General features: G+C 61.7%; 1 protein-coding gene across 5 annotated transcripts; it reads left to right on the top strand.

Moving 5' to 3' along the window:
- Positions 1-460: 460 nt before the first annotated feature.
- SCRIB (scribble planar cell polarity protein) lies at positions 461-24,093 on the top strand. Of its 5 annotated transcripts, none has more exons than XM_058565100.1 (37): positions 461-901; positions 2,054-2,171; positions 2,285-2,363; positions 2,445-2,534; positions 2,635-2,691; positions 2,794-2,857; positions 2,947-3,021; positions 3,090-3,234; positions 3,701-3,819; positions 4,110-4,309; positions 4,398-4,564; positions 4,653-4,783; positions 4,874-4,999; positions 5,789-5,956; positions 6,447-6,854; positions 7,673-7,717; positions 8,272-8,361; positions 9,004-9,081; positions 9,981-10,304; positions 10,417-10,497; positions 10,582-10,836; positions 11,181-11,291; positions 11,391-11,684; positions 11,794-11,982; positions 18,924-19,034; positions 19,116-19,163; positions 19,371-19,439; positions 21,043-21,105; positions 21,672-21,755; positions 21,875-21,982; positions 22,070-22,229; positions 22,304-22,448; positions 22,546-22,731; positions 22,853-22,995; positions 23,076-23,113; positions 23,568-23,619; positions 23,706-24,093. In XM_058565100.1, exons 1-37 carry the CDS (start codon positions 743-745, stop codon positions 23,849-23,851), a joined length of 4,926 nt encoding a protein of 1,641 aa, XP_058421083.1. In that variant the 5' UTR covers positions 461-742; the 3' UTR covers positions 23,852-24,093. The 5 variants fall into 5 exon arrangements, with proteins under 5 accessions (XP_058421083.1, XP_058421086.1, XP_058421084.1 ...); XM_058565103.1 differs by lacking the exon at positions 21,672-21,755 and adding an exon at positions 23,236-23,310 and having other exon boundaries at positions 7,655-7,717; XM_058565099.1 differs by having other exon boundaries at positions 462-901; positions 7,655-7,717.
- The last annotated feature ends 6 nt before the right edge of the window (positions 24,094-24,099 follow it).

The raw sequence follows: 24,099 nt of genomic DNA, 5'->3' as shown, positions 1-24,099 counted from the left end.
GGGAGGGGTCTGTTCCTGGTTCCATTCTGCCCGGGCAGCGGAGGACCAGCCGACGGGTGCGCGTGGCCGGGGTGCCTGTGGGGTTCCCACTGCCCCCTGCACAGGTAGTGCTGGGAGGAGGCTGGCCCTCGAGTCCGGGACACGTTAAGTCGGCCAGGCAAATGGAGCGCCGCGTCTGCCCGCCTCCTGCCCTCGCGGAGCCCACGTCCCGGCGGGAGGGGCTGCGGGGCCAACCCCAGGGGGCGGCCGGCAGGAAGCGTCGGGCCGGCGCGCGGACTTCAGCTCCCACCGTGCCTCGCGCCCGGGTATGGGAGCCGAGCCTCCCGGCAGGCTGTGCGCGAGCCCGCTACGGGTCCTCGGAGGCGTTGGCGCCGCGAGGCGTTGTGGGCGTTGCAGTCCCGGCAGCGCTGGTTGGCGAGGGCGGGCCTTGGCTTCCCGGCGGGCTGCGCGGCGGCCGGCGGTTGTCGGCGGGGCAGTGCGGCGGGCAGCGGCGGCGGTTCCGGCTGCGGCACAGCGGCGGACGAGTGGACGAGCCGAGCGGGCCGGGCGCGATGCGGTGTCGCCGCCGCCTCCCGAGGATCTGAGCGCCGCCTGGCCGCGCCCCCTGTCCAGGCCGCCGCGGTCCGAGCGTTCCGAGCGTGCCGCCCCTCCCCCGTCCCGCCGGCCGCCCGGCGCTCATGCGGGCCGAGCCCCGCCCCCGCCCAGCCCGCCCTCCCGCGCCCGGCCCGCGCCCGCCCGCACCATGCTCAAGTGCATCCCGCTGTGGCGCTGCAACCGGCACGTGGAGTCGGTGGACAAGCGGCACTGCTCGCTGCAGGCCGTGCCCGAGGAGATCTACCGCTACAGCCGCAGCCTGGAGGAGCTGCTTCTCGACGCCAACCAGCTGCGCGAGCTGCCCAAGGTGAGCGGCCGCCGCGCTGCCGCCCCACCTCGGCGCCAGCTCGGGGTCGGGTCGACCCCGCTCGTGTGAGCCCTCTTCAGGCGCTGGCCTGGGCGGGGCACCGCAGCTCCAGCCAGCCCTGCTGCTTCTTGCCGGCCAGAGCCCCGCCCTCCTCACCCACCGCCGGCGCTGGCACCAGGTGGCAACGGTCATCAGGGGCGTGGATGGTCACTGATCTTAGAGGAGGAGCCGCAAAGTGAAAGCCGTGGCGGAGGTGGATGGGGTTGGGGTGAACCTGGCCTGGGCCGTGGATACTAACTTGCCGAGCTGCTCTGGGGATGGGAGCCCAGCCTTCTCCCGGGACTGCTCCTCCTCCTTCTGGGCGCTTGGGTGCTGTGGGGAGCCCTCCTAAAGTCGTTGTCCCTGACAGGTCTGCACTCAGTCCACACCTCACTGTTGCTCTTTTGGTCAGCTTGCTTTTCTTCTAAGGCTGCTCTGGAGAGAAGATTAGAGGAAACAAGTCACAAAAGGATTTCCTTTCTGGAAACGGGGTGCTAAGTGGCCTGACGCCTGGGGGCTGCACGCCACAGAGGGTGTGGCCCCGCTCTGGGCTTTGACGGGAGGGCTGTCCATCACTTCACCTCCAGGTCCCACGTTGCTCACAGCCACACTTGTGTCTGTGGTGGTCCACTGTTGTTGTTACTCTTTTTGGAGATTGTCAAGTTTTTGGTACAGGCGTGGACTGGGCTCGTTGCTGGGGGTGTAGTAGCAGAAATCACTGCGCCCCAGAGAGCCCACCTGCCTGGTGGGTGGGGTCCTGAGGGACACACAAGGCAGGGAACAGGGACTCGTCCAGTCAGGAGGAGGTGACTTTTGAGCTATGATTTGAACATGTGAGGATAGTCACATGGCAAGATGGTGGTAGGGGACATGCCTGAGGTAATATGAGAGGAGACCGGGTGTCAGATCCAGGGAGTCGAGAGTGTAGTGAGTTGTGTGTGTGTGTTTTCTTGCTCTTCTTGCCACGGGCTGGGATGATGTGGCAGGACCCCCAGTCCCTGTGTGATCTGGAGCAGGCAGAGGCCCAGAAAAGCTGTAACTTGTGAACTCATGTCTGCTCTGGAGGGGCTCTTGACTACAGGGCCCGTCACCTGACCCCTTTCCTGTCCACAGCCTTTTTTTCGGCTGCTGAACTTGCGCAAGCTGGGCCTGAGTGACAACGAGATCCAGCGGTTGCCCCCCGAGGTGGCCAACTTCATGCAGCTGGTGGAGCTGGATGTATCCAGGAACGGTGCGGGGCCTGGGGCGGGCCTGGAGTGGGGCCTGGAGGTGGCAGAAAGGACTCGAAGCTCTTGGAGGCTGTGGTGGGTCTCTCCATGGTCACCGCCTCCTTTCCCATCACAGACATTCCTGAGATCCCCGAGAGCATCAAGTTCTGCAAGGCCTTGGAAATCGCGGACTTCAGCGGGAACCCCTTGTCCAGGTGGGTGGGAGGCGGTAGTGGGGTGTGGGAGGTCCGGCGGTCCCAGCCCGGGTATCTGAGGTCCCCCTTCCTCTGGCGTAGGCTCCCTGAAGGCTTCACTCAGCTGCGCAGCTTGGCTCACTTGGCTCTGAATGATGTGTCCTTGCAGGCGCTGCCCGGGGACGTGGGCAAGTGAGTGTCCACTTGGGGTGGGGGGCTTGGCTTAGCCCTGCTCCTGTACCTCTTTCTCTGTCCCTGCCTCTCTCACGCCCTGCCTTGGTGTCTGTTTCAGCCTGGCCAATTTGGTGACCTTGGAGCTTCGGGAGAACCTGCTCAAGTCCCTGCCTGCGTGAGTGGGCTCAGGCCCCCCAACCAGCCGCCAGCTTGGGCTGCAGCCGTGCAGGCCTTGGGCCGTGTGGCCAGGACGAAACTTTCTCTGTTTCCTCTGCAGGTCCTTGTCTTTTCTGGTCAAGCTGGAACAGCTGGATCTGGGAGGCAATGATCTGGAAGTGTTGGTGCGGAGAGGGTGGGGCCGTTCTGGGCGGGGCCGGGCCAGGCAAGGCTGGGGAGCCTTGGCGTCCACTGTTTCTGTCTGTTCTTGCAGCCTGATACCCTGGGGGCTCTGCCCAATCTGCGAGAGCTGTGGCTGGACCGGAACCAGCTGTCGGCACTGCCCCCAGTAAGTGAGGGTGTGGCTGGCCCTGCCTTATGCTCCTCTGTTTCCTGACCCTCCGCGCCCGCCTTCAGGAGCTCGGGAACTTGCGGCGCCTGGTGTGCCTAGATGTGTCGGAGAACCGGCTAGAGGAGCTGCCCGCGGAGCTCGGCGGGCTGGTGCTGCTCACCGACCTGCTGCTCTCCCAGAACTTGCTGCAGCGGCTTCCTGACGGCATTGGTCAGCGCTGGCCTAGGCACCAGGAGGGGTGTGGCTGGCAGTGAACCCGGGCTTAGAAGAGGGTCCTGGGGCAAGGATCTGACCCCACTGGGGCTCCGGGAGACGTGCCTGAGGAAGGGGAGATTAGGCTGAGGTTTTGGGGGGATGACCACATGAGTCTGAGAGGCTAAGGCAGATCATTGTGGCAGAGTGGGGATGGTGAGCTTGCAAGGGCAGGTGGCCAGAGCTCATAGGGAGGCTGGCGGCTGGTCCCTGGAGCTGGGGAACACGAAGGATATGTGGTGTGGGTGGGTGTGGCGGTCAGGGTTGCCCCAGGATGTGTGGGAGGGGCGAGCACAGGTCTGGGGGCAGGGCAGGAGCTCTCAGTGATTGTTGGTTCTCCAGGGCTGCAAGAGGCAGGGAGAGGGGCAGACGGTCTCCACCCTCCACCCCACTCAGCCCTGTCGCCGCCTTTCCCGAACAACAGGTCAGTTGAAACAGCTGTCCATCCTGAAGGTGGATCAGAACCGCCTGTGTGAGGTGACCGAGGCCATCGGGGACTGTGAGAACCTGTCTGAGCTGATCCTCACGGAAAACCTGCTGACGGTAGGGCCCAGGCTGTGGGCCCCAACCCTGGCAGGGGTTGGTTTCACAGTTAGCGTGGGAGGCAGAGAAGATGGGGGGTCTTGAGGCGTGCAGAGCGAGGGTAGGGGTGCCGTTGTGGGTCGGGAGCGGGACCTCTCTCTGGATGGGAGGCCCAATGGCGGGAGGTGGTTGGGGGAAGAGGAGGGAGAGACCAGAGCAGGGGGTAGAGATTGTCCTGGGGAGTCCTATCTTCCTTTTCCAAATCCCTAGCGGGCTTCTGCTGACTTCTGACTCTCCCTCCTCGGGGCCAGGCCTTGCCCCACTCACTGGGGAAGCTGAGCAAGCTGACCAACCTCAATGTGGACCGGAACCGCCTGGAGGTACTGCCACCTGAGATTGGAGGCTGTGTAGCGCTCAGTGTGCTATCCTTGAGGGACAACCGCCTGGCTGTCCTACCACCTGAGCTCGCTCACACAGCCGAGCTGCACGTGCTGGATGTGGCAGGGAACCGGTGAGTGCCCACCCGCCCTGCCTGGCCCCTGCTGAGCTGACCGTGCCCGCCGGCCCCCGCTGAGCTGACCGTGCCTGCCGGCCCCCAGGCTGCAGAGTCTGCCGTTCGCACTCACCCATCTCAACCTCAAGGCCCTGTGGCTGGCTGAGAACCAGGCACAGCCCATGCTCCGGTTCCAGACCGAGGACGACGCCCAGACTGGTGAGAAGGTGCTCACCTGCTACCTGCTGCCGCAGCAGCCCCTGCCCAGCCTCGGTAGGTTGCTGGCTGCCCGTGGCTGTGACCCAGGGGGTGGGCATGGTCTCAGGCAAGGCTGGAGTCCCCTGACGCTCGCCTCCTGCAGATGACCCAGGGCAGCGAAGCAGCCCTTCAGAGAGTTGGAGCGACGCCCCACTCAGCCGTGTCAGCGTCATCCAGTTCTTGGAGGCCCCCTTGGGTGACGAGGATGCCGAGGAGGCCGCTGCCGAGAAGCGGGTATAGGGTGGGGTCCCTGGGTGGGCCACCTTTTCTGCGCCCCCACCTGATCCCTGCTCTGCCCGGCCCTCATCCCTGTGTCCACTGCAGGGCCTGCAGCGTCGGGCCACGCCTCATCCCAGTGAGCTCAAGGTGATGAAGAGAGGTGTTGAAGAGCGTCGGAGCGAGGCGTACTCCTGCGGGCCAGATCCCAGACCACCCTCGCCCTTGGAAGAGGTGCCTGTTGGGACCCACGGGGTGCAGGAGGGACACCAGCGTGGAGGGTTTTCTCTCAGGAGTCCTGGGCGTTTCTTTCATCCTGGGTGTGGGGTTCTGAGGGCCTGGGGTGGGCACGGGGGAGGAGACGAGCCTGGTGAGGGGGTGGGGAGGCCCAGGGCCAAGTGCACTGTGCCGTCCCGCAGACCAGGGCTGCGTTGGGCAAGGGGTGCTGGGGTGGATTCAGGGGAACATGTGGCGTAGACGAGTGGGGCAGGAGTGCAGGAGGAGCCAGAGGCAGTTGTGCCCTTCGTGACACGGGGTGGAGATCTGGGTTTGTGGACTGGCGTCTTCCTCAGGTGGTTACAAGCTGGCACAGGCGTTATCAGCTTCTGTGAAGGGAGCTGGGACCGTAGCTGGGCAGGTTCCACTCTGCTTGTTCAAAAGCTTTTCGCAACAGGGCTTGGGGAAGCTTCAGGGCCCCTGGGGCACAGCAGGGCATATCTGGTGGCTGAGGGACACTTGGCAGGGCCTGTGTCTGTGGCGTGGGGCTATCTACACCATGGAGCTGTTGTGGTCATTTTGGGGAGCCGTGCTCACTTCCAGGTGCCTGGCCTTTCTTAGGCTGGCATCCTCCTGGGAACTCATTTAGTCTCTGTCCTTCCAATTTTTTTGGAAAGATCGTTGAGGTGCTGCACCACAGAATTGTGGTTTTGTGTGCCAAAGGTTCAGTTTGGTGGTAGTGTGGCTTCCCTGGGGGTGGGGACAGTGTAATCTTACAGCCTGACCCCACTGCTTGACCTGCCACAGGAAAAGAGGCTGAGTGCCATGTCTGGTCTGAGTGAGGGCTCGCACCTGTCCGCCAGCACGGCCTCCCAGGGTGAGCCTGAGGTCCTGCTGGCCGAGGCAGAGGGGCGAAGCCAGCAGGAAGCTGCACCAGCTGCCCAGGAGGAGGCTGCAGAGGAGGCCTACGAGGAGGTGAGGCTGGCTTTGGAGACCGCTCACTCGCCCAAGGGTGGGGGCTGCTCCTTGCCCCACGCCCCTCCCAGGCAGGGGTGTGCTCAGGACCAGTCAAGGTGCAAGTGGGCCACACAGGTGGGCTCTCTTCTCTGTAGAACTCAGCACGGGCCAGGGGTGAGGGTCTCCACCCCACAGCCGTGTTCGGCGTGGTCTCTGCCCTCCCACGTTCATCTCTGCCATACATTACCCTGCGGACCATTCCCAGACCCCAGGAAACTTTTTCCCTGGTCCTGCTCAGAGCAGCATGCGTGGGGCCGAAAGAGTGTCCTGGCCCTGGACCTTCTTGGAGCTGAGCTTTTTCGTGCCCTTCACTGGGCAGCCCCCCATCCTTATTATTCGCACAGCTGGGAGCCTCTTGGAGCCCCTGTCTGCTGCCACCTGCTCAGCAGGGCTTTCTCGGGTGGGGGAGGGGGGCCAGGCCACTGTCCTCACGCTCAGTTGCGTGCAGCCCACAGTGCGCTTCGCAGAGGACACGCTGTTGCTGCCAGGGGAAGATGGCGAGAATGACGAAGGGCAGTTGGAGGCTCCCTGGTCCCTGCCTGGTGGGAGACAGCGGCTCATCCGGAAGGATACACCACACTACAAGAAGCATTTCAAGATCTCCAAGCTGCCCCAGCCCGAGGCCGTCGTGGCTCTGTTGCAGGGGACGCAGCCTGACGGCGAGGGCCCTGCTGGGCCTGGGGGTTGGCACAATGGCCCCCACACACCCTGGGCTCCTCGGGCCGAGGAGGAGGAGGAAGCCGAGGAGGAGGAGGTGGAGGAAGAGGCTGGAGAGGAGGAAGAAGAGGAGGTGGCGGTGGCAGCCGAGGCCGTGGAAGAAAAGGAAGAGGCCGTGGCCTCTGTGCCGTCTGTCAAGGTAGGTCTCACCCCACACACTCGCCAGGCCCGGGCTGTCCTGGCCCCTAGGCAGTGTCGTCACTGCTCCTCGCCAGGCCTCCAGGTCTGGGCTGGCGTTGGTCTCAGGCATCCCTTGTGGCCACTCTGGGCCGGTGTCCTGACACCAGCTGGCGAGGGAGGGGCCCATCCTCAAGGGCCACTGACTCTCTGCCATCCTCCCGGGGCTGGGCACCGACTTGGGCCCAGAGGCCCTTGCTGGCCTTGCAGCTCCATCCTGGGGGTCTGGCGGCCACCGTCTTGCTGCCTGCGCTCTTCTGCCCTCTGAGCCCTCCTGAGGGCTGGGCTTCAGACCAACCCTGGGGCCTTCATCTGTATTCTTTCTCTGATCCTCCAGTGGTTCTCGTGGACCCACACAGGGTCCTGCCTGCCCCTGGGGACACCCCAGCCCCACAGTGCTCTTGTGTGTGGCAGTGCTTCAGTTGGTCTGCCCTAAGTGCAGGTGTGACACCAAGACAGTCGAGGGGGCGTGGATGGTTGAATTGGGACAGCCAGGCCTGGGCTCATCTTGCTGTGGGGCCCACCCCTGACCAGCCGAGCCTGCCCCATTTGGTGGTCAGCAGCGGCAGCCACGGGTCCAGACTGGTGGGGACCCCGTGCCAGGGGGCTGTGCCAGGCCCAGGCGGGGAGGGGCCGGTGCTCAGGCTGCGGAAGCTTGGTGTGGTCTCTTCTCTCCTTTCTGCTCGTGGTGGGGCCCGGCGAGGCGGTGGCGGGGCCGGGCGGCGGCTCACCTGCATGCCCTCGCTGGTCCTGTCCTAACAGGGGGTGTCGTTTGACCAGGCCAATAACCTGCTGATAGAGCCCGCTCGCATTGAGGAAGAAGAGGTCTGTACTCGCTCGCTGCTCTGTGCCCAGCTGCTGCTCGCCTTGCTTCCCGGGCTGCGGGCTCTCGCGTCTCCTTCCCCCTTTCCTACGCAGGTCCCCTCCCACAGAGGTCCTGACCCCTGCTTTGGAGTTGGGGGTCTAGGGCTGACACATCTCTGCGGGGCCTGCTGGCTCTCTGGCACAGACGCGCGAGGACAGAGTGCTGGCCTCTGGGCAGGGACAGCCTGTCTCGGCAGGGGTGCTGGGGCATTTCCCACCTTCCCACCTCTGGGGACCATGGAGCTTTGAGGCAGCCCTGTCCACAGTCCATGGGTGGGGCCTTAGGCCTCAACACCCATGGGTGGACACCCCTTCCAGGCTGAGCTCCCTTGAGCCTGGCTGCCGCACTCTGCCCCAGCAACACCCACCCTGTCCAGCTTCTCTGCTGTACCCAGGCCAGCCGTGGCAGAGGTGGTCACTGGAGAGGACTGGGCCCTCCCCCATCCCCTGCTGGGCCCACAGGCAGCCTCCGCCCCTCACGGGCCTCTCTGAACATGTGTCTCTTTTGTTTCCAGCTGATGGTCACCATCGTGCGGCAGACGGGGGGCCTGGGCATCAGCATCGCAGGTGGCAAGGGCTCCACCCCCTACAAGGGAGACGACGAGGTGAGGAGCTGCATGCCGCGGCCGCCCGCTCTGGACAGCCATCTCGGCCAGGTCACCGCTCCCAGCACCTCTGCTTTTGTCTCTGAAGCTTTTTGTGGCTCTGAGGGTTATTGGGTAGCACCTCCAAGCTCGTCTGACTGCTCTCTTTCTTCTGGGTGCTCCACTCACTCGGGCTCCCTGCCCCTAAGGGACACACACACTGTTGGGTGCTGGGTCTGGCCCACGCACGGCGCTGAGTGCCAACCTGGACCGAGTTCGTGCAGGATTCGAGAGTTTAAAGATGATTCAGCAAGCGTGCCCCTGCCTGCAGTGCCTTTTGTGGTCACGCATTTCCTTCCCTAATTTACCTGTGTGCTGTGTTTGGGGTCGAAAACCTTTTCTGGAGGGTGATCTGTGCCTTCTAGTTCCCTGGCATGCGGGACCCATGGCAGCCCAAGCCCAGCCCCTCTGACCACCCCAGGCCCGCTCTTTCTCTTAGGCCGTTGGTCGTCTTTGCAGCCTTGGCTGGGAGTGGTCTCCTTCAGCTGGGGGCTTCTGGCCCGTGCATAGCCACTGAGGGCCCATGCCCCAGAAGGGGCAGGACAGAGGCCCTCTCCACAGCCTCTGCTGTGCTCTCGGGCTCAGCTCCCCCTCATCCTCTAGGGCATATTCATCTCTCGGGTGTCCGAGGAGGGCCCTGCAGCCCGGGCAGGAGTCCGTGTGGGCGACAAGCTCCTCGAGGTGAGTGCTGGCCGCTGTGTGAGTGGGCCTCTGGCCGTGGAGATCCACACAGCCCCAGCTGTCGGGTGCTCGGCTGCCTCCCCTGCGGGAGATGGGGGCCCCCAGCCCCTCTCCTCTGAGAGCCCCAGGTAGATGACCCTGGTGAAGTGTGGAGCCTATAAGCCAGAGTCGGGAGGTCCAGCTGTCAGCCCCCTAAGGCAGAGACTCTCCTCCTAGGCGGGAGGCCCGGAGAGGTGGGGTGCTGGCTGTGCCAGTAGCAGAGGTCTCAAGGAGGAGCCAGCCTAGAAGGTGGGCAGACCTTTAATGGGTCTGGATGGGGGGTTTGGTCCTGCCCTGGAGTCCCTGCCTGAGCACCCAGCTACCTGTCCCCACAGGTGTGTTAGGGAGCTCACAGGAGGCCGTGTGCTCACAGCTGTCACCAGGGTGGGGTCTGAGGGCAGTGTGCCCTTCCCGAAGGGTCAGGAGGGGGCAGTGGACAGGCGGCTGCAGGCCAGGCAGGTGTTCATCCAGATGGGGCTGATCCAGTACCCTAATCTCTACGGAGGAGCTGCTGCACCCTGGAGGAGGGGAGAGCCTCACCGAGTGGGGGTCAGGGTGGAGGCGCGGGACTGGAAACCTGATAACCTGGGCGTTCTCGGTTGTGGGACTGCTAGGATGAGGGGCAGGTGGCAGGGGGTCTCAGAACTGGGGACACAGGTGTGGACCAGCAGGAGGGGCATCACCTGCCTCTCGACCAACTCGTGTCCTGAACCTGGGGTGGCACAGACTTGAGGGAGCGGGTAGCAGCCCCCCAGGAGCCCTGTGGCTTGTCCCCTGTTCTGTCTTGCCATGCGTGGAGGGGGTGTGCGTGGAGCCTTTACGTGGCCGTGGCCTGCCCTGATGAGTGCCGTGGTCTACAGGTGAACGGCGTGGCCTTGCAGAATGCCGAGCACCACCAGGCCGTGGAGGCGCTGCGGGGTGCAGGCACAACCGTGCAGATGCGGCTGTGGCGGGAGCGCATGGTGGAGCCCGAGAACGCCGTCACTGTCACGCCTCTGCGGCCCGAGGACGACTACAACCCCCGGGAGCGGTGGGGAGGTGGCCTGCGCCTGCCCCTACTCCAGCCCGAGACCCCCGGGCCCCTCCGCCAGCGCCACGTGGCTTGCCTCGTGCGCAGCGAGAAGGGGTTGGGCTTCAGCATCGCTGGCGGGAAAGGCTCCACACCCTACCGGGCTGGTGACGGGGTGAGGCGGGTGCAGTGGCGAGCAGGGGCGGGGTGTTTCGGGTCAGAGCATAACCAGGACCAGCCACAGTAACACGTCTCCTGGCCTTGCACGGCTCTCCTCTCCTCTGCAGGGCATCTTCATCTCTCGCATCGCTGAGGGGGGTGCTGCCCACCGGGCAGGCACTCTGCAGGTCGGCGACCGTGTTCTCTCGGTAAGTGGAGGTGGAGGGGCCCACCCAGCATCCTGTTCACCGTGTTGGCCCCATGGGGCCCACTAACTGCTCACGCTCTTGTAGATCAACGGGGTGGACATGACCGAGGCCAGGCACGACCATGCTGTCTCCTTGTTGACTGCCGCCTCCCCAACCATTGCCCTGCTGTTGGAGCGGGAGGCTGGAGGGCCCCTTCCCCCCAGTCCCCCACCACACTCCCCCCTGCCCACCATTGCTGCCACCACCACTGTGGTCACTGCCACCCCTGGGGAGCCTGGGCCACTGAGGCTGGCCCCCAGCCTGCTGACCGCTGCCTTGGAGGGGCCGTACCCAGTGGAGGTGAGTCCCCAGCTCTCTCCCTGCCCAATGCCCTTCTTCCTCCATGTCTGCACAGTTCCAGGTGTGGGGCACTGGTCCCCCTGGGTGGGAAAGCAGGTGCCCACGCTCTCTCCAGTCAGGTCCCAGGACACCAGGCCTTGGTTATATGGTTGGTCTACTCTCCCTGCAATCACCTGTGCACCCCACTATCACCTCCCAGAGGTGACCAGGAGGGTGCCCCCCCCATCCCTGTTGACCTGGCTTTAGCCTCCCTGGACCCACACACCCTCTGGGCTGGAGAAGTACCCTCTGCTGCTCTGACAAGCCTGTTTCAGCTGGCCCCTCACGGCCCTCTGTGTCCCCAGGAGATCTGCCTGCCGAGAGCTGGAGGCCCACTGGGGCTTAGCATCGTCGGAGGCTCTGACCACTCCAGCCACCCGTTTGGTGTCCAGGAGCCTGGGGTGTTCATCTCCAAGGTAGAGTGGGAGCCATAGGCATCTCTATGCAAGGGGGGCCTGGCCCGGGCACAGGGCAGCGAGGCCCCCAGCCCGCTGGATAGCGCCATCCCCCAACAGGTGCTCCCACGGGGCCTGGCTGCGCGCAGCGGCCTGCGGGTCGGTGACCGCATCCTGGCGGTGAACGGGCAGGATGTGAGGGAGGCCACGCACCAGGATGCGGTCAGCGCCCTTCTCCGGCCTTGCCTGGAGCTGGTCCTGCTCGTGCGGAGGGACCCACCGCCCCCGGGCATGCGGGAACTCTGTATCCAGAAGGCTCCTGGGGAGAAGCTCGGCATCAGCATCCGTGGGGGTGCCAAAGGCCATGCAGGGAACCCCTGCGATCCCACAGATGAGGGCATCTTCATTTCCAAGGTGAGAAGCTGACTCAGCCAACTTTACTCCACTGGGTCCCTCACGGTGGAGAAAGGGGGCCCAGGGGCGAGGGCCCATCCTGAGGTGCGGGGCCTGGGTGTCCCTGCAGGTGAGCCCCACGGGAGCGGCAGGGCGTGATGGCCGGCTGCGAGTGGGGCTGCGGCTACTAGAGGTGAACCAGCAGAGCCTGCTGGGCCTGACTCACGGTGAGGCCGTGCAGCTGCTGCGCAGTGTGGGCGACAACCTCACCGTGCTCGTCTGCGACGGCTTCGATACCAGCACCACCACACCCCCCGAGGTCAGTGCCCCTCCCCCCGAGGTCAGTGCTCTGCCGTGGAGACCTGGTGTTGCCCAGCCAGCATGGCCTGGCAGTGTCACGAGGAGCTGAGACTGTGTAGGCTGGGACAGCTGATGCTTTCTGCCTGCGAGCCTGGGAAGTGCTCAGCCACTTAGAGTCAGCCACGGGTGGGAGCTGTGGGGCTGGGCAGTGCCCTGCTGTGGTCTCGGCCGCCTGCTCGTGGCGTGTGGAGGCTCTGGCCCAGTAGGATGGGGCACATGAACAGACAGCATGGTCAGGTCCAAGAAGACGGCAGCATCTGTAGGGCGTGGTCCCTAGGGCAGGCCAGGGTGGCTCAGAGCTAGGCGTGTAGGCAGGCCAGGGCCCTTCAGAACTGTGCCTGCAGACATGCACAGGGGCCCCACCTAGCTTGCCCAGGTGCCGTCCTGAGACAGTGACACAGCTCACTTCTCAAGACCTTCCATCCCAGAGCAGAAGCCAGGGTGGGGCACGTGGGGGGACCCAGCTGTCCCTCCTCCCAGCTCCCCAGAGGAAGTGTTGGTTGCCGGGACCAGGACTGGGCTCCCAATGCCTGGCCCGGCCCACATTCTGGACAAACCTGGCCTCTGAGGCTTGGTGCCCCCTCTGCTTGGGGGTCAGGCTGTCTCGCTCTCTCCCGTCTTCTCTACTGCTGATCCTGGGGTCCCTTGGCATAAGCTGATGTGGCTGCATCCTTTTGCGGCCCACACAAGCCTCCGAGGGCTCCTTGCTGGCACCATCTCTGGGACAGGGCAGTCACCTCGAGGTGGCCCATCTGCAGTTGATCTTAGGGACAGTGACTCACTGCCCTCTGTCCCAGCACTGCCAGTGAGGGGTTGTCCCTCATTCTGCATGTTGTCTCCTGAACGGGAAAGGAGTTGGCATTGGTGTTGTTTGCTCCAGGGCTGGACGCTGGGCTGCAGGCCCTGCTCTCTGGGCTCTGGGGTCGGCCTCGTGCCCGTCTCCCTTCTTCCTCACAGGATCTGGTGGTTTCTGAGGAGGAGTTTCTCTTATGACCGAAGCCTTGGCCCATGTGGTCCCTAGAGAGGGCTTTGCCTTTTGTTTACTATTTAAAATGCATATTTAAAAGTTTTTTAGTCAATATGTTTACTTGTTTTAAAGCTTTTTATTCAAAAACAGAAAATACAGCTTTATGGTGAAGCGTTCAGACATCCAAAAGAGTGGGGGCTAGTGTGGCCCCAAGTCTACGGGGGGCGGTGCCCACACCTGGCTTGCTCTCTGGGCCTTGGTTCTGGCTGCCCTCACGCACTGCGTCTGGCGTTCCCTCCCTGTGTCGCTGTGGCTGTCCGGGTGTTCCCAGCGAGCTTGGGAGCCCGTCTTTGTGCTCTTGGGGGATTTTCTGCAGAAAAGAGTCCCGAGGTCTTGATGCTGGGTCAGAGCCAAGAGCCCACCCTGCGTCCGTCCCAGCACCCCCGCCCCCGCCCTGGGAGTGCGTCTTTGGTCTCATAACTGGCACGCGCTCTTGCACGTTGTCGGTGTCAGTCTTTGTTACGTAGGGTGCAAACGTTTGTCACTTTAACTCTTCAAGAATGGTGTCTTTGGGGTTACAGAAATGGAAGTTTTTTATGAATTAAATCTTCTAATCTTTTCTGATTTCTGGATTTTGGTTTTTGCTTAGGAAAACCTTCCCTGTTGCAAAATTGTCCAACCATTGTCCCACATTTTCTTCTTGAACTTCTATAAGTTTTACAGAACATGTAGCTCTGTAATCCACCTGGACTTGCTCTTCAAGGGAATGAATATGCTGTCCCAACATATTACTGAGTCGTCTGTCATTTCCCCACGAATTTGGGGAAACGTGACTCCCTGTGGGTCAGCTCCAAATTCCTTGGTGTCACAGTGTGTCCCGGGCGTGCTTCTGGCTGTGGTCTGGGTGAGCTCCCGCCCGTTCCTTGGCGACGCACGCTCTTCAGTTCTGTCACTTTATGGTATGTTTTGATATCTAATTGGTCAAGTCACCCACTGTTTTTGTTTCTTTTGAAAAGTGTCAGTTTATTTCCATGTGTTTTCTCTTCCAGATGAACCTGCCAACTCTGTAACAAAATTTGGTGAGGACTTGGGGTTGGCTGTGCTTTCAGAGTCCTGTGGCTGTGTGATGAGTGTTTTCTGAGCATTCATAGGTTGCTCTTGTTTCCTTATTAATTCTAATCAAGATTTTGTTTAATCTCCCAGTGGAAGCCCTGAGGCCTGAGCGATGGCTTCGGGTCTCCCTTTCCCGCTCAGGCCCATCCTGCCCCTCTGGGACCCCTGGAGCTGTGGGAAGGGTGGAGGCGGCCGGTAGCCTTGCCTTGTGCCAACTTGAAGAGACTGTTCCATCTTGTAGTTTGATGTTTGCTGTAGTTTCTTTCATAACGTTTTTTAAATTTGGGCGGCTGCTTCATGTAAGAATTGTTACGTGAAATGAGTGTTGAGTTTCCTGAAGTCCTTTTCTGGATGGTTTTTACGTGCCTCTGCCCAGTGGACTTGAGGCTCAGCCCACAGGTCTCCTCCTGCTGGCTTGGAGCTTTAAAGAAACAGGAGCGATGTTTACACCTCAGGAGTCTTCACGTCAGTGTCTGGGTTCCTGGCACCTCAGTCATTCCCACAGGGCTGTCTGTGTTTCTGACCCTCCAGGGCATAGGCAGGGTGCTCACGATTCTTCACCACCCTCCATTTTTCTTCAGCTCAGCCCACTTGCCTCATCTGTGTTAACCTGTCTGACCCCTATAGGAGTCAGGGTTTGCCACCTATCTCCCTAACTTTGTTTTGATTCTGCAAACCAGGCCTGGTGTCAACTTGTGCTGGCCATTTCTCTTGCCCAGCACTCCGGACGGTGCAGGGCCAGGGCTGATGTTAGAACATGCCAGTCCTTGCTCTCTGGCTGGTGCGTCCTGGGGCTCCTGCACAGTCTTACAGACCTGGCAGCAGGTTCACACTTGCTGTAGGGCCTTGGGCAGATGCTTGACCTCTCTGTGCCTCAGTCTCCTCATCAGTGCCACGGGGTGATAGCAGTGTCTGCTTCATAGGGTTATTGAGAGGCTTACATAGAGGAAACAGCACAGCATGTGCCGGCCTTTCCATCAGCACCAAGATCCCTGGGCACGTCGGGCTGCTGAGCCGTTCCCAGAGGCCTCTCCCTTCATTCACAGCGTGTTGGGTACCAGGCGGAGAACATCCTCTCTCCTGCTCCTCCTCTTCTGTGGTCACATTCCTTCTGGGTCTGTCTTCTCTTCCTCCTGATTACACTCGCCAAAGTTTTGTGTGTTTTGACAGCCTTTTTAAAGAACAGGTTTTTGGTTTTGATTGAGCCCGCCTCTCTGTCTCCGTGTTTCCTGGTTTCTGCTCTGAGGAAGAATGTTCCAGTCATTCCTGCTACATCTCTTGCTTTTAATTTTTCTACAGATTTGTCTGTAAAGAAGAGATTTTCTTCATCAGCTATTGTTTTGTCCTGAAATAAGAAAATTTTACACAGGAAAGATGTGATAAATACTTGATTCTTTCCTTTCATTTGTCATTTTTTGAATTTTTAAGCTGGTACCTTGGAAACCTCCAAAGACGGCTACTGAGGTGTTTTCCTGTTTCTGTTTTTAGTGTTGTTATGAAATCAGGGGATGGTATATCCTTGATGTGTTCCAGCCCATTGTCTTTTGTGCTCACGCTGTCCCCTCGATGGGCAGTGTGACCCCTGTTATTCAGTAGCATCCTTGCTCTGCCTCCTGCCAGTGGGAGTGGCGCTCAGAGTCCGTAACCGGGAGGCCTGGTGCTCAGAGCTCCTGGGCTGTCACTGCTTCTGGGCTCTGCAGCACATGGAGCCTGGGAAGTGGGTATTTTTATTTTATTTATTTATTTTGTGAGCAAGATCAGCCCTGAGCCAACATCCATGGCAATCCTCCTCTTTTTGCTGAGGAAGACTGGCCCTGGGCTAACATCTGTGCCCATCTTCCTCTACTTTATATGGGACACTGCCCCAGCATGGCCTGACAGGCGGTGTGTCGGTGCGCGCCCGGGATCCGAACCGGCAAACCCCGGCCCACCAGCAGCAGAGCTTGCGCACTTAACCACTACACCATGGGGCTGGCCCTGGCACGTGGGTATTTTTAGAAAGGAAAACATCATGAGTTTATACTGTTATTTTCAATTCATATTTAAGGTTACAATGTTTTTATTAACTTTTTTTATATTTGTGTTTCTTTTTCTCATACTGAAAATTGTTTTTAAATAATATTACTATGATTACTTAATACTTTTAAAATGCAATACCAACATCATTACCAATAACAAGACCATTGAAAGCAATTTCAGATTTCTTTATGTCCTTAGGATTTATCCAACTAGGACGTACAATCAAAATACTGTGTTTCTAAGTCATTTGAAATAATTCTTCGTATCGTAATGCCGCCAACTTGATATACAGTTACGCTGACTTGTTTTCAGTTTTTAGGGATGACTTTAAAAAATCAGTTTTTTTATTAGTGTAAACTTGTACGTGGTCCCAAAGCCAAAACCACACACATGGGCTTTTGAGGAGTCTGACTTCCATCTCTGTGCCTCTGCAGGCTACCATGTGTATTCATTTTGATTTATCCTGCCATTGTTTCTTTTGGAAAAATATAAGCAAATACATAAAATAATTTTAAATTTGGGGAAAAGTGGGAAGAACAGTCCACTGACCCTCTCACTCGGGCCGTGCGTGTCTCACCGCTGTCCCAGGGTGTCCTTTATAGCAGGGGCACGGTCCAGGGTTGTGCATGGCATCCCCTGACTCTGACCTCGAACTTCTGATGAGCACAGGCCATCACTGTGTAGGACATCCCTCACTGCAGGATGTCTCAGTTGATAGGTTTTTGGGAGGATTATCACAGAAGTGACCTTGTCTTGTCTGGGCCTCCCACCAGGACACACGGATGGCAGTTTGTCCCGTTACTGGTGATCTCCACGTTGGCGTCCCCAGTCTTTCCCACTGCAAAGTGACTCTTTCCCCTTTGAAATTAACAAGTATTTTGTGGGGAGGCACTTAGAGTGTATGAATGTCCCATTCCTTGTCAGATCTTCACCCACCGGCTCGGGCGCCCAGTCACGCTTCTCACATTAGGACCGTGGTGGGTGCTGCATGATGTTCTCACCCCGTTGTTCCTTCTGCTTTCATCAGCCGGCTTTCTGCTGTGGGGAGGAGCTTGCCCTCCCTTGCGATTATGTGTTCAGCCACTTACCCGGTCGTGGAGACTCGCCAGTTTCATTTTATTTCACAGGTGATACTTTGTCACTTTTGATGTTGATTTTGACGCTCAAGTTGCCCCAGGCCTGGCTGATGAAAGGGGTTTCTGCTGGCCCTGGCCCCTCTGAACATGACCCCACCTTCTTTGACTTTGACTTCCCATGACTTTCTGGCACAACGGGGTGTCCTGGGCTCATCTCCTGCTTCCCCGCCCTGCCCTGGAGTCGCACTTCTCCAAGGAGCCCTGCTTTCTTTTAGTGGAAAGTAGTATTTAGACACCAAGATCTGGGTCTGGGTGTGCTCGTGGCCATTGGGGTGTCATGCTCTGGGGACCTCTCGGTGGCTGGGATCCTGCGTGTGCCTGTGTGTGCACATCTGTGTCTGCGAGTATCTTGGTACCTGGAAGAGTGCGTGGTGCCTTTCTCCCTCATCCCGCTCAGCGCCACAGGGCAGCCCCTGAGCTCTGAATGGCCGCCTCCGAGGTGAGAAACCAGGCAGTGGCGGCGGCACCACTAGTCCTTCCCACCCAGTCCCTCCCTGTGCGGCCATCCCACCTCTGCAGGCCCCCTGCTCCTGCACCTGCCCCGTGGTTGTGACTCAGTACTTTTGAAGTTAAGAGGGTAGGCTCCTGAGTTTTGTTGTTAACTCTACAAGCTTCATCAGAATCTGAGTCGTATTTCAGTCTCCCGCTAGAGCTCTGTATCAAGCCCTCAGGTTTCCAGTCATCTTTGTGTCCCGTGTTTAGCTGCTCACTGTGTAGGGCCTGAGGTTTACGGTCATCGTATCTGCCTTCTGATGGCGCCTTCTGTTGTGACACAGCGTCCCTCTGCCTGCTCGGTGCTCGCGACCTTGAGTTCCGTCTTCTCTGCTGTGACCGTTTCCTCTCCTTGCACTCTCTGGGGCTGTCTCTCTGCCCTTCCCTTTATTTATCATTTCAGTTGGGTTTTTGAAACAATAATGTAGCTGGGCCCACACTGCCCGTGCCCTTCTGTCACGAGGGCGTTTTCTAGGCCTGTGTGTCGCTGTGCCGCCCCCTCCTCTGGTTCCTGCTGTTGGTCGAGGCCAAGCAGCCCCTTTTCTCTCTCAGGGGTTGGGGGGTGGGGTCGGAAGTGAGCAATTCCCGTGTCCCTGCCGCCTGTGTTTGCCCTCAGTGCTGGCGGAAAAGCACATTCCGTGGCTCCGCCCTCCCAGTGCCCCCGCCATGGCTGCCTCCTTCCTCCCGTCCGCCCTGCCTGCCAGTCACCAGGCTGAGATGCTTTAGTTCTTTTCGAGACAGAGCTAGTGGGGTTTTCTCTTGAAGTGTCCTTTGTATCAGAATCCCTTTAGGTGCCCGCGTTGCAGGTTCCAGAGGCAGCCTGTGGTCTGCAAGCATCTCTGTGACACTAGGCGCATCGCTGCCCACTGCCCCCACCCCCGGGGTTGTCAGTTCTCTGCTCCCCGCGGTGAGTGCGCATGGTCCACCTGCCCTGCCCCTACCCCGAGCAGCAGGGCCCAGCATGGCTGCCTCAGCATCCTGTCAGAACATCCTCTGCTGCCCGTGATGTGCAGACGTCACCCGTGGCCACCCCACGTCTCAGACAGGGTGATGGCACAGTGTCCTGGGTGACCAGCCATGTGGTCTCTGGCGCATCCTGGGCTAGGACTCCGGTCTGCCCCTGGAGCAGGACCTTGAGACCGGGGTCCCCCCTTAGCCCACTCCCCTCCTCAGGTGTCCCCGGGCATCATTGCCAACCCCTTTGCGGCAGGCATCGGCCGCCGGAACAGCCTGGAAAGCATCTCCTCCATTGACCGGGAGCTGAGCCCCGAGAGCCCCGCCAAGGTGAGAGCCGCCCACGGCTGGGAGCCCAAGGGCCAGGAAGCCTGAGGCCAGCGGTCCCTGACACGTCTGCTCTGCCCGCAGGAGAAGGAGCTGCCTGGACAGGCCTTGCATTGGGGGCCGGAGGCCGCAGTGAGTGTCTGGGCCCTCCCTGCCTGCTCACTAGGCTTCTCTCCGCGAGGGCCTGTGGCTCCTTGCCCTGGCTGCTCCCTCCCTGCTGGGGCACTGCAGGGCTGCATAGGTCCCAGACCCCTACCACCCACTCCATACCCCTCGTAGCTGCCCGCCCCACGCTCGGTCACAGACATCTTGTAGCACTGTGTCCACTATGCTCCTCAGGGTCGGAGCCCAGAGAGCCTGAAGCTGGACTACCGCGCCCTGGCCGCCATGCCTGGCGGTGTGCAGAGGGTCAGTGTCTCTGAGTCGCACCCCTGGCCTGGCTTCTGTCTACCTGTCCCGTTCCTGCCTTAGCTTCCTTCCTTCACCTGAGACCCCACAGGACAGAGCTCCCGGGTGGGCAGCGCCATGGAGGGTCCTCATCTGGGGTGGGGGCAGGGGTGGGGATTGGAGGAGGCCGAGTTGGGGCCTGCAGGCTTGGACTGGCCAGGGGTTCCCACACTGGAACTCCATCTCCCAGCCTGGCATGTTTCTTGTCCCCCTTAATCCTTGAACCAAGCCATGAGGTAGGTGCTGAGGATGCGAGGCTCAGAGCGGGTGGGCTGGCTGGTTCTTGTGAAGGCCCTTGGCCCCGGCCCCCCTGTGCCTTGTCCTCGGACTCACTGAGCAGGCTGAGTGTGGGGGAGCCCGGGCCCAGCCCACTGCAGGCAGAGGGAGCTAGGTGGCCCCAGAGGGCTGGGGGCAGGGGCAGGTGGAGGCCACCAGAGCCATCAGGGGGTCCTGGTGGGATTGGGCACAAGCCGCCCTGGAGAGGACAGGCTGGAGCAGCTGCAAGGAGCCACAGACACCAGGGTTGAGGGGAGAGGCCCAGCACTGACAGCTGGGCTGGGGGGCAGATGCCAGGCAAGATGGACATTCAGTCCTCATTCCTCCCTGGAGAGAGATAAGTAACCCTCCCAGAGGGTGTGTCCACCAGCCACCACTGGGAGACCCTGCAGGATCGTGAGTGGTTGAGGGGTGGGCTCCAGGAGGTGCTGACATTTCCAAGCAGAGGGAGGTCGTGCTGGGTGAGGGCCTTGGAGGAGCAGGAGGCGGTGAGGGGCCAGAAGGGGCCTGGGGGCTGAGGGAACCCACTCAGGGGCCTCAGTGTAGACCCTCCCTCGGAGGTGAACAGCCGAGAGTAGGAAGCCCCCAGGAGGGGTAGGGGCCCAGTGTCCTCTGACCAAAAAGGGGCACAGCTGTGGGGTGGCTGGCGAGTTGGGGCCCCCCTGGCTCGTACACCTTTGAGGTGCATGGAGAGGGTGGTAGGGGCCTGCCTGTGGAGCAGCCAGCCCCGCTGTGGGTAGAGCCTACTGGCCCAGCTGCTCCCTGGCATCTTGGCAGCAGGCAGTGGGCAGGGGCCTCAGCCCGGAGCCCTGAGAGCTCCCCATCACTGTTTCTGTCCCTGGGCCTTCCCCCACCCAGTTCTCACTCTGTCCTGTCTCGGCTTGGTCTGTCTGTTTGTCTCCGTCTCTCCCTCCAAGCTCCAGGCTGCCCCCACGGCAGCAGCCCACTGCCATGGACAGACGCCTGGCTGCTCAGCCCAGGCTGGGGGGAAGAGCAGAGGCTGAAGGCCAGGCCCACACCCCAGGCCTCCCTCCTGTCCTCCCGGCATTGTAGGGGGAGGGGGAGAGCCTGGTGGACTCCAGGCCACAGCCTTTTGGGGAGAACCCTTTTGTGCTGGCCGAGTGGGCATCCAGGCCCATCTGGGGACATCCCCTGGGCTGTGGTCGGGTTGGGGAGCCGAGGACCAGCCTCTGTGCTGCCAAGGCAAGCACCCCATCCCCCAACTTCTCCTCCTTATGGGGCCCCAGCCCTGCCCGACCTCACCCTGCGCACCGCCCGGCTCCTCCAGGTACCATCTGGGATGACAGGAGGGAAGATGGCCGAGGCTCCTCGATCCCCCAGTTGCCAGCAGGTGAGCACCCACTGGGTGGGGGTGGAGAACAGTGCAGAGAGGTGCCAGTGTGCAGTGCCCCCTCTACCAGGGAGGTGGTGCCAGCAAACAGCACCTCCCCCCAGCTTCCGGCCATCACTCTGTGAGGGCACAGCCTGTGGGCACCTTCCTGGCCAGAGCTGGCTGGCAGTGGGGGCAGGGAGCTCCTTGTGGCTCCCCTGGGCAGACAAGGCTGGGTGGTCAAGGTGACCTCACCTCTGTCCATCGTCTTGTCTGTGAGTCCCTGGGGGCCAGCCCGGCCCGGTCCCCGCAACCTGTCTGCTGAGGCTCCCTGGTTCCGCTGCACGGGGAGGGCCAGGCCATGGGCCCCTGCCTCCTTCACTGCACTGCATGGGGGGGTAGGCACCAGCAGTGCCCAGCTCCCGGCCTCTGGTCCTTCCAGGCAGACGGGTGAGTGTTGGCCCCATGCCCTGGGCAGCCACCCCAGCCACCCACCTTGGCTCCATCTCTCTTTCTCTCTGTTTCCCCCCATCCCCCTACCTGAACCCCTGATCCCTCCCTCTGGACCCCGCCCCTGCTCTTTGCAGACAAAACCCGGGGTGATCCAGCCACTGGCTCAGGCCTGGCCAAGGGGCTCCCCGGCACCCAGGGGCAGAGGTGATCCCTGCTGTGTGAGTGCCCTGTGGTGGGTGGGGGTTGGAGGCAGTTGGGGACAGCTGGTGCCTGGGTGGGTGGTGGCTGCAGCCAGGACAGCTGTCCCAGCATACCTCACGTGTGCCCCGCCCCCCAGCCCCCCTCCCCGCCCTCCCCTGACGAGCTGCCCGCCAGCGTGAAGCAGGCCTACAGGACCTTCGCTGCCGTGCCCGGCCCGCACCCAGCCCAGGACGCCCCTGCCCAGGTAGGTGGGAGGCGCCCGCCTTACTCTGCTGCATGCACCCGTGGTGTGCGCCCAGAGGGGCCAGATCTCAGGGCCCGCTCCCCCTAGTCCCCTGCACCTGGGCTGGCCGCCTCCCCGGAGCAGCTGACCTTCCGCGAGCGGCAGAAGTACTTTGAGCTGGAGGTGCGGGTGCCCCAGGCTGAGGGCCGCCCCAAGCGCGTGTCACTGGTGGGTGCTGACGACCTGCGGAAGATGCAGGAGGAGGAAGGTGAGCCGCTGGCTGGCTGGCAGGCGGGTGGTGAGGGCCAGGCCTGCAGCCTGACCTCCCCTTCCCTGCCTCAGCCCGAAAGCTGCAGCAGAAGAGGGCACAGATGCTGCAGGAGGCTGCGGACGCGGGGCTCACCCTGGACTCCCTGGACGGGGAGGCCCCCGATGACGACGAGCCAGAGGAGGAACCTCCCTGGGCAGGCCCAGGCCCTGCCACGGGGTAAGGGGGTGTGGGGGTGCAGGCGGGCACCCATTGTCTATCCAGGCACCCCCTCTCACCAGCACCCCGCCCACCTGGCCCTCCTGTCCTGTTCTAGGCTTGGCCCTGCATCCCCTGCACCCCTGGGAGGCAGTGCCCCAGTGCGGACGGCCAAAGCTGAGCGGCGCCATCAGGAGCGGCTGCGCGTGCAGAGCCCCGAGCTGCCCATGCCCGAGCGGGCCCTGTCCCCAGCCGAGCGCCGTGCCCTGGAGGCCGAGAAGCGCGCACTATGGAGGGCGGCCAGGTAAGGCTCTGGTGCCCTGCCCACCTGGGGCTGCCCCCGCCCACTGGGCCCACCCTGCCCACACGGCCGCCTGCGCCCGGTGGGCCCTGCCAGCCCCACCTTCCCTTCGGCTCCCCTGCAGGATGAAGTCCCTGGAGCAGGATGCCCTCCGTGCACAGATGGTCCTCAGCAAGTCCCAGGAGGGCCGGAGCAAGCGTGGGCCCCTGGAGCGGCTCACTGAAGCCCCCTCGCCCGCGCCTACTCCATCACCCACCCCTTTGGAAGGTCCGTGTGTCCAGGGGGAGGTGGGGGGGCCTCAGCCTGTGGGGCCAACATCTCCCAACGCCCACTTCTTGTCCACCTAGATCTTGGCCCCCAGACCAGCACCTCCCCTGGACGCCTGGTGAGGACCCAGCACCTGTCTCCATTCCGTTCATCCCTCCATGTGGGTGGGGCGGGGATCAGACTGCAGCCCCCCTCACTCTTCTTGCTCTCTGCCTCTTTTCCTTCACGTTCTCCTCTAAGGCCTTGTCTGGGAGGAAGTTTGACTACAGGGTGTTTGCAGCCCTGCCTTCTTCCAGACCTGTCTATGACATGCAGGTACCGGGCCCTCCCGGCCCTTCTGCAGGACAGCCCCACACGGCTCCTGCCACCTTTCTGCCTGTGCCTGTCATCCAGCCTGTCCCCTCATCCAGCACCTTCCCTGTCTGTCACCCGTCCTGTTCCTTGGGGGTGAGGCCTCCCCACCCACCTCCCACCCCTCAGCCAGGGCTGGCAAGGACCCCACCAAGGCTCACTCGAGGGGTTTCAGGCATGTCTGGGGCGGAGCACTGACCCAACCCTTCTCCCCAACACAGTCCCCAGATTTTGCTGAGGAGCTGAGGTCCTTGGAACCGTCTCCCAGCCCCGGTGAGTTGGCAGGCCAATCCTGGGGGTGCTGCAGGGTGCCTGGCCCACTCCCTCTCCCCCTTCACTCCATTGCCTCTGCCCGCCAGGCCTGCAGGAGGAGGACGGAGAGGTGGCCATGGTGCTGCTGGGCAGGCCCTCACCAGGCGCCCTGGGCCCCGAGGAAGTGACACTGTGCAGCAGCCGCCGCCCCATGCGGCCAGGGCGCCGCGGCCTGGGCCCGGTCCCCTCCTAGAGGGCTGGGGTACCTCCCCCCGACTTGGGGTGGGGGCCCTGCCAGCTCCACCGCCATCCTCGCCCCGAGTCTTTTAACCTGGGTGTTAGCGTTTTAAAGAGACCCCTCAGGAGTTCTGGCCGCCAACTAACTGCCGCTCCCCAGCCGGGACCTCTTGACAAGACTGTAACTAGTGACGTTTGTACAACCAAAGACTCTATTTTGTGGTTTAAGGAGAATAAAATTGACTACGTTTTACCTGCCGCTTG

Source organism: Diceros bicornis, chromosome 21 (genome assembly GCF_020826845.1).
Source record: "Diceros bicornis minor isolate mBicDic1 chromosome 21, mDicBic1.mat.cur, whole genome shotgun sequence".
Lineage (NCBI taxonomy): Eukaryota > Metazoa > Chordata > Mammalia > Perissodactyla > Rhinocerotidae > Diceros > Diceros bicornis.
This window is presented reverse-complemented; position numbering and strand designations above follow the sequence as displayed.

Bases quoted from the DNA above. Each gene is read 5' to 3' on its own strand.
- SCRIB (XM_058565099.1), top strand. From the start codon at position 743: ATGCTCAAGTGCATCCCGCTGTGGCGCTGCAACCGGCACGTGGAGTCG. The intron at 21,983-22,069 runs GTAGGTGGGAGG...CGCTCCCCCTAG, and splicing joins CCCAGGACGCCCCTGCCCAG to TCCCCTGCACCTGGGCTGGC. The intron at 22,732-22,852 runs GTAAGGCTCTGG...GCTCCCCTGCAG, and splicing joins GCACTATGGAGGGCGGCCAG to GATGAAGTCCCTGGAGCAGG.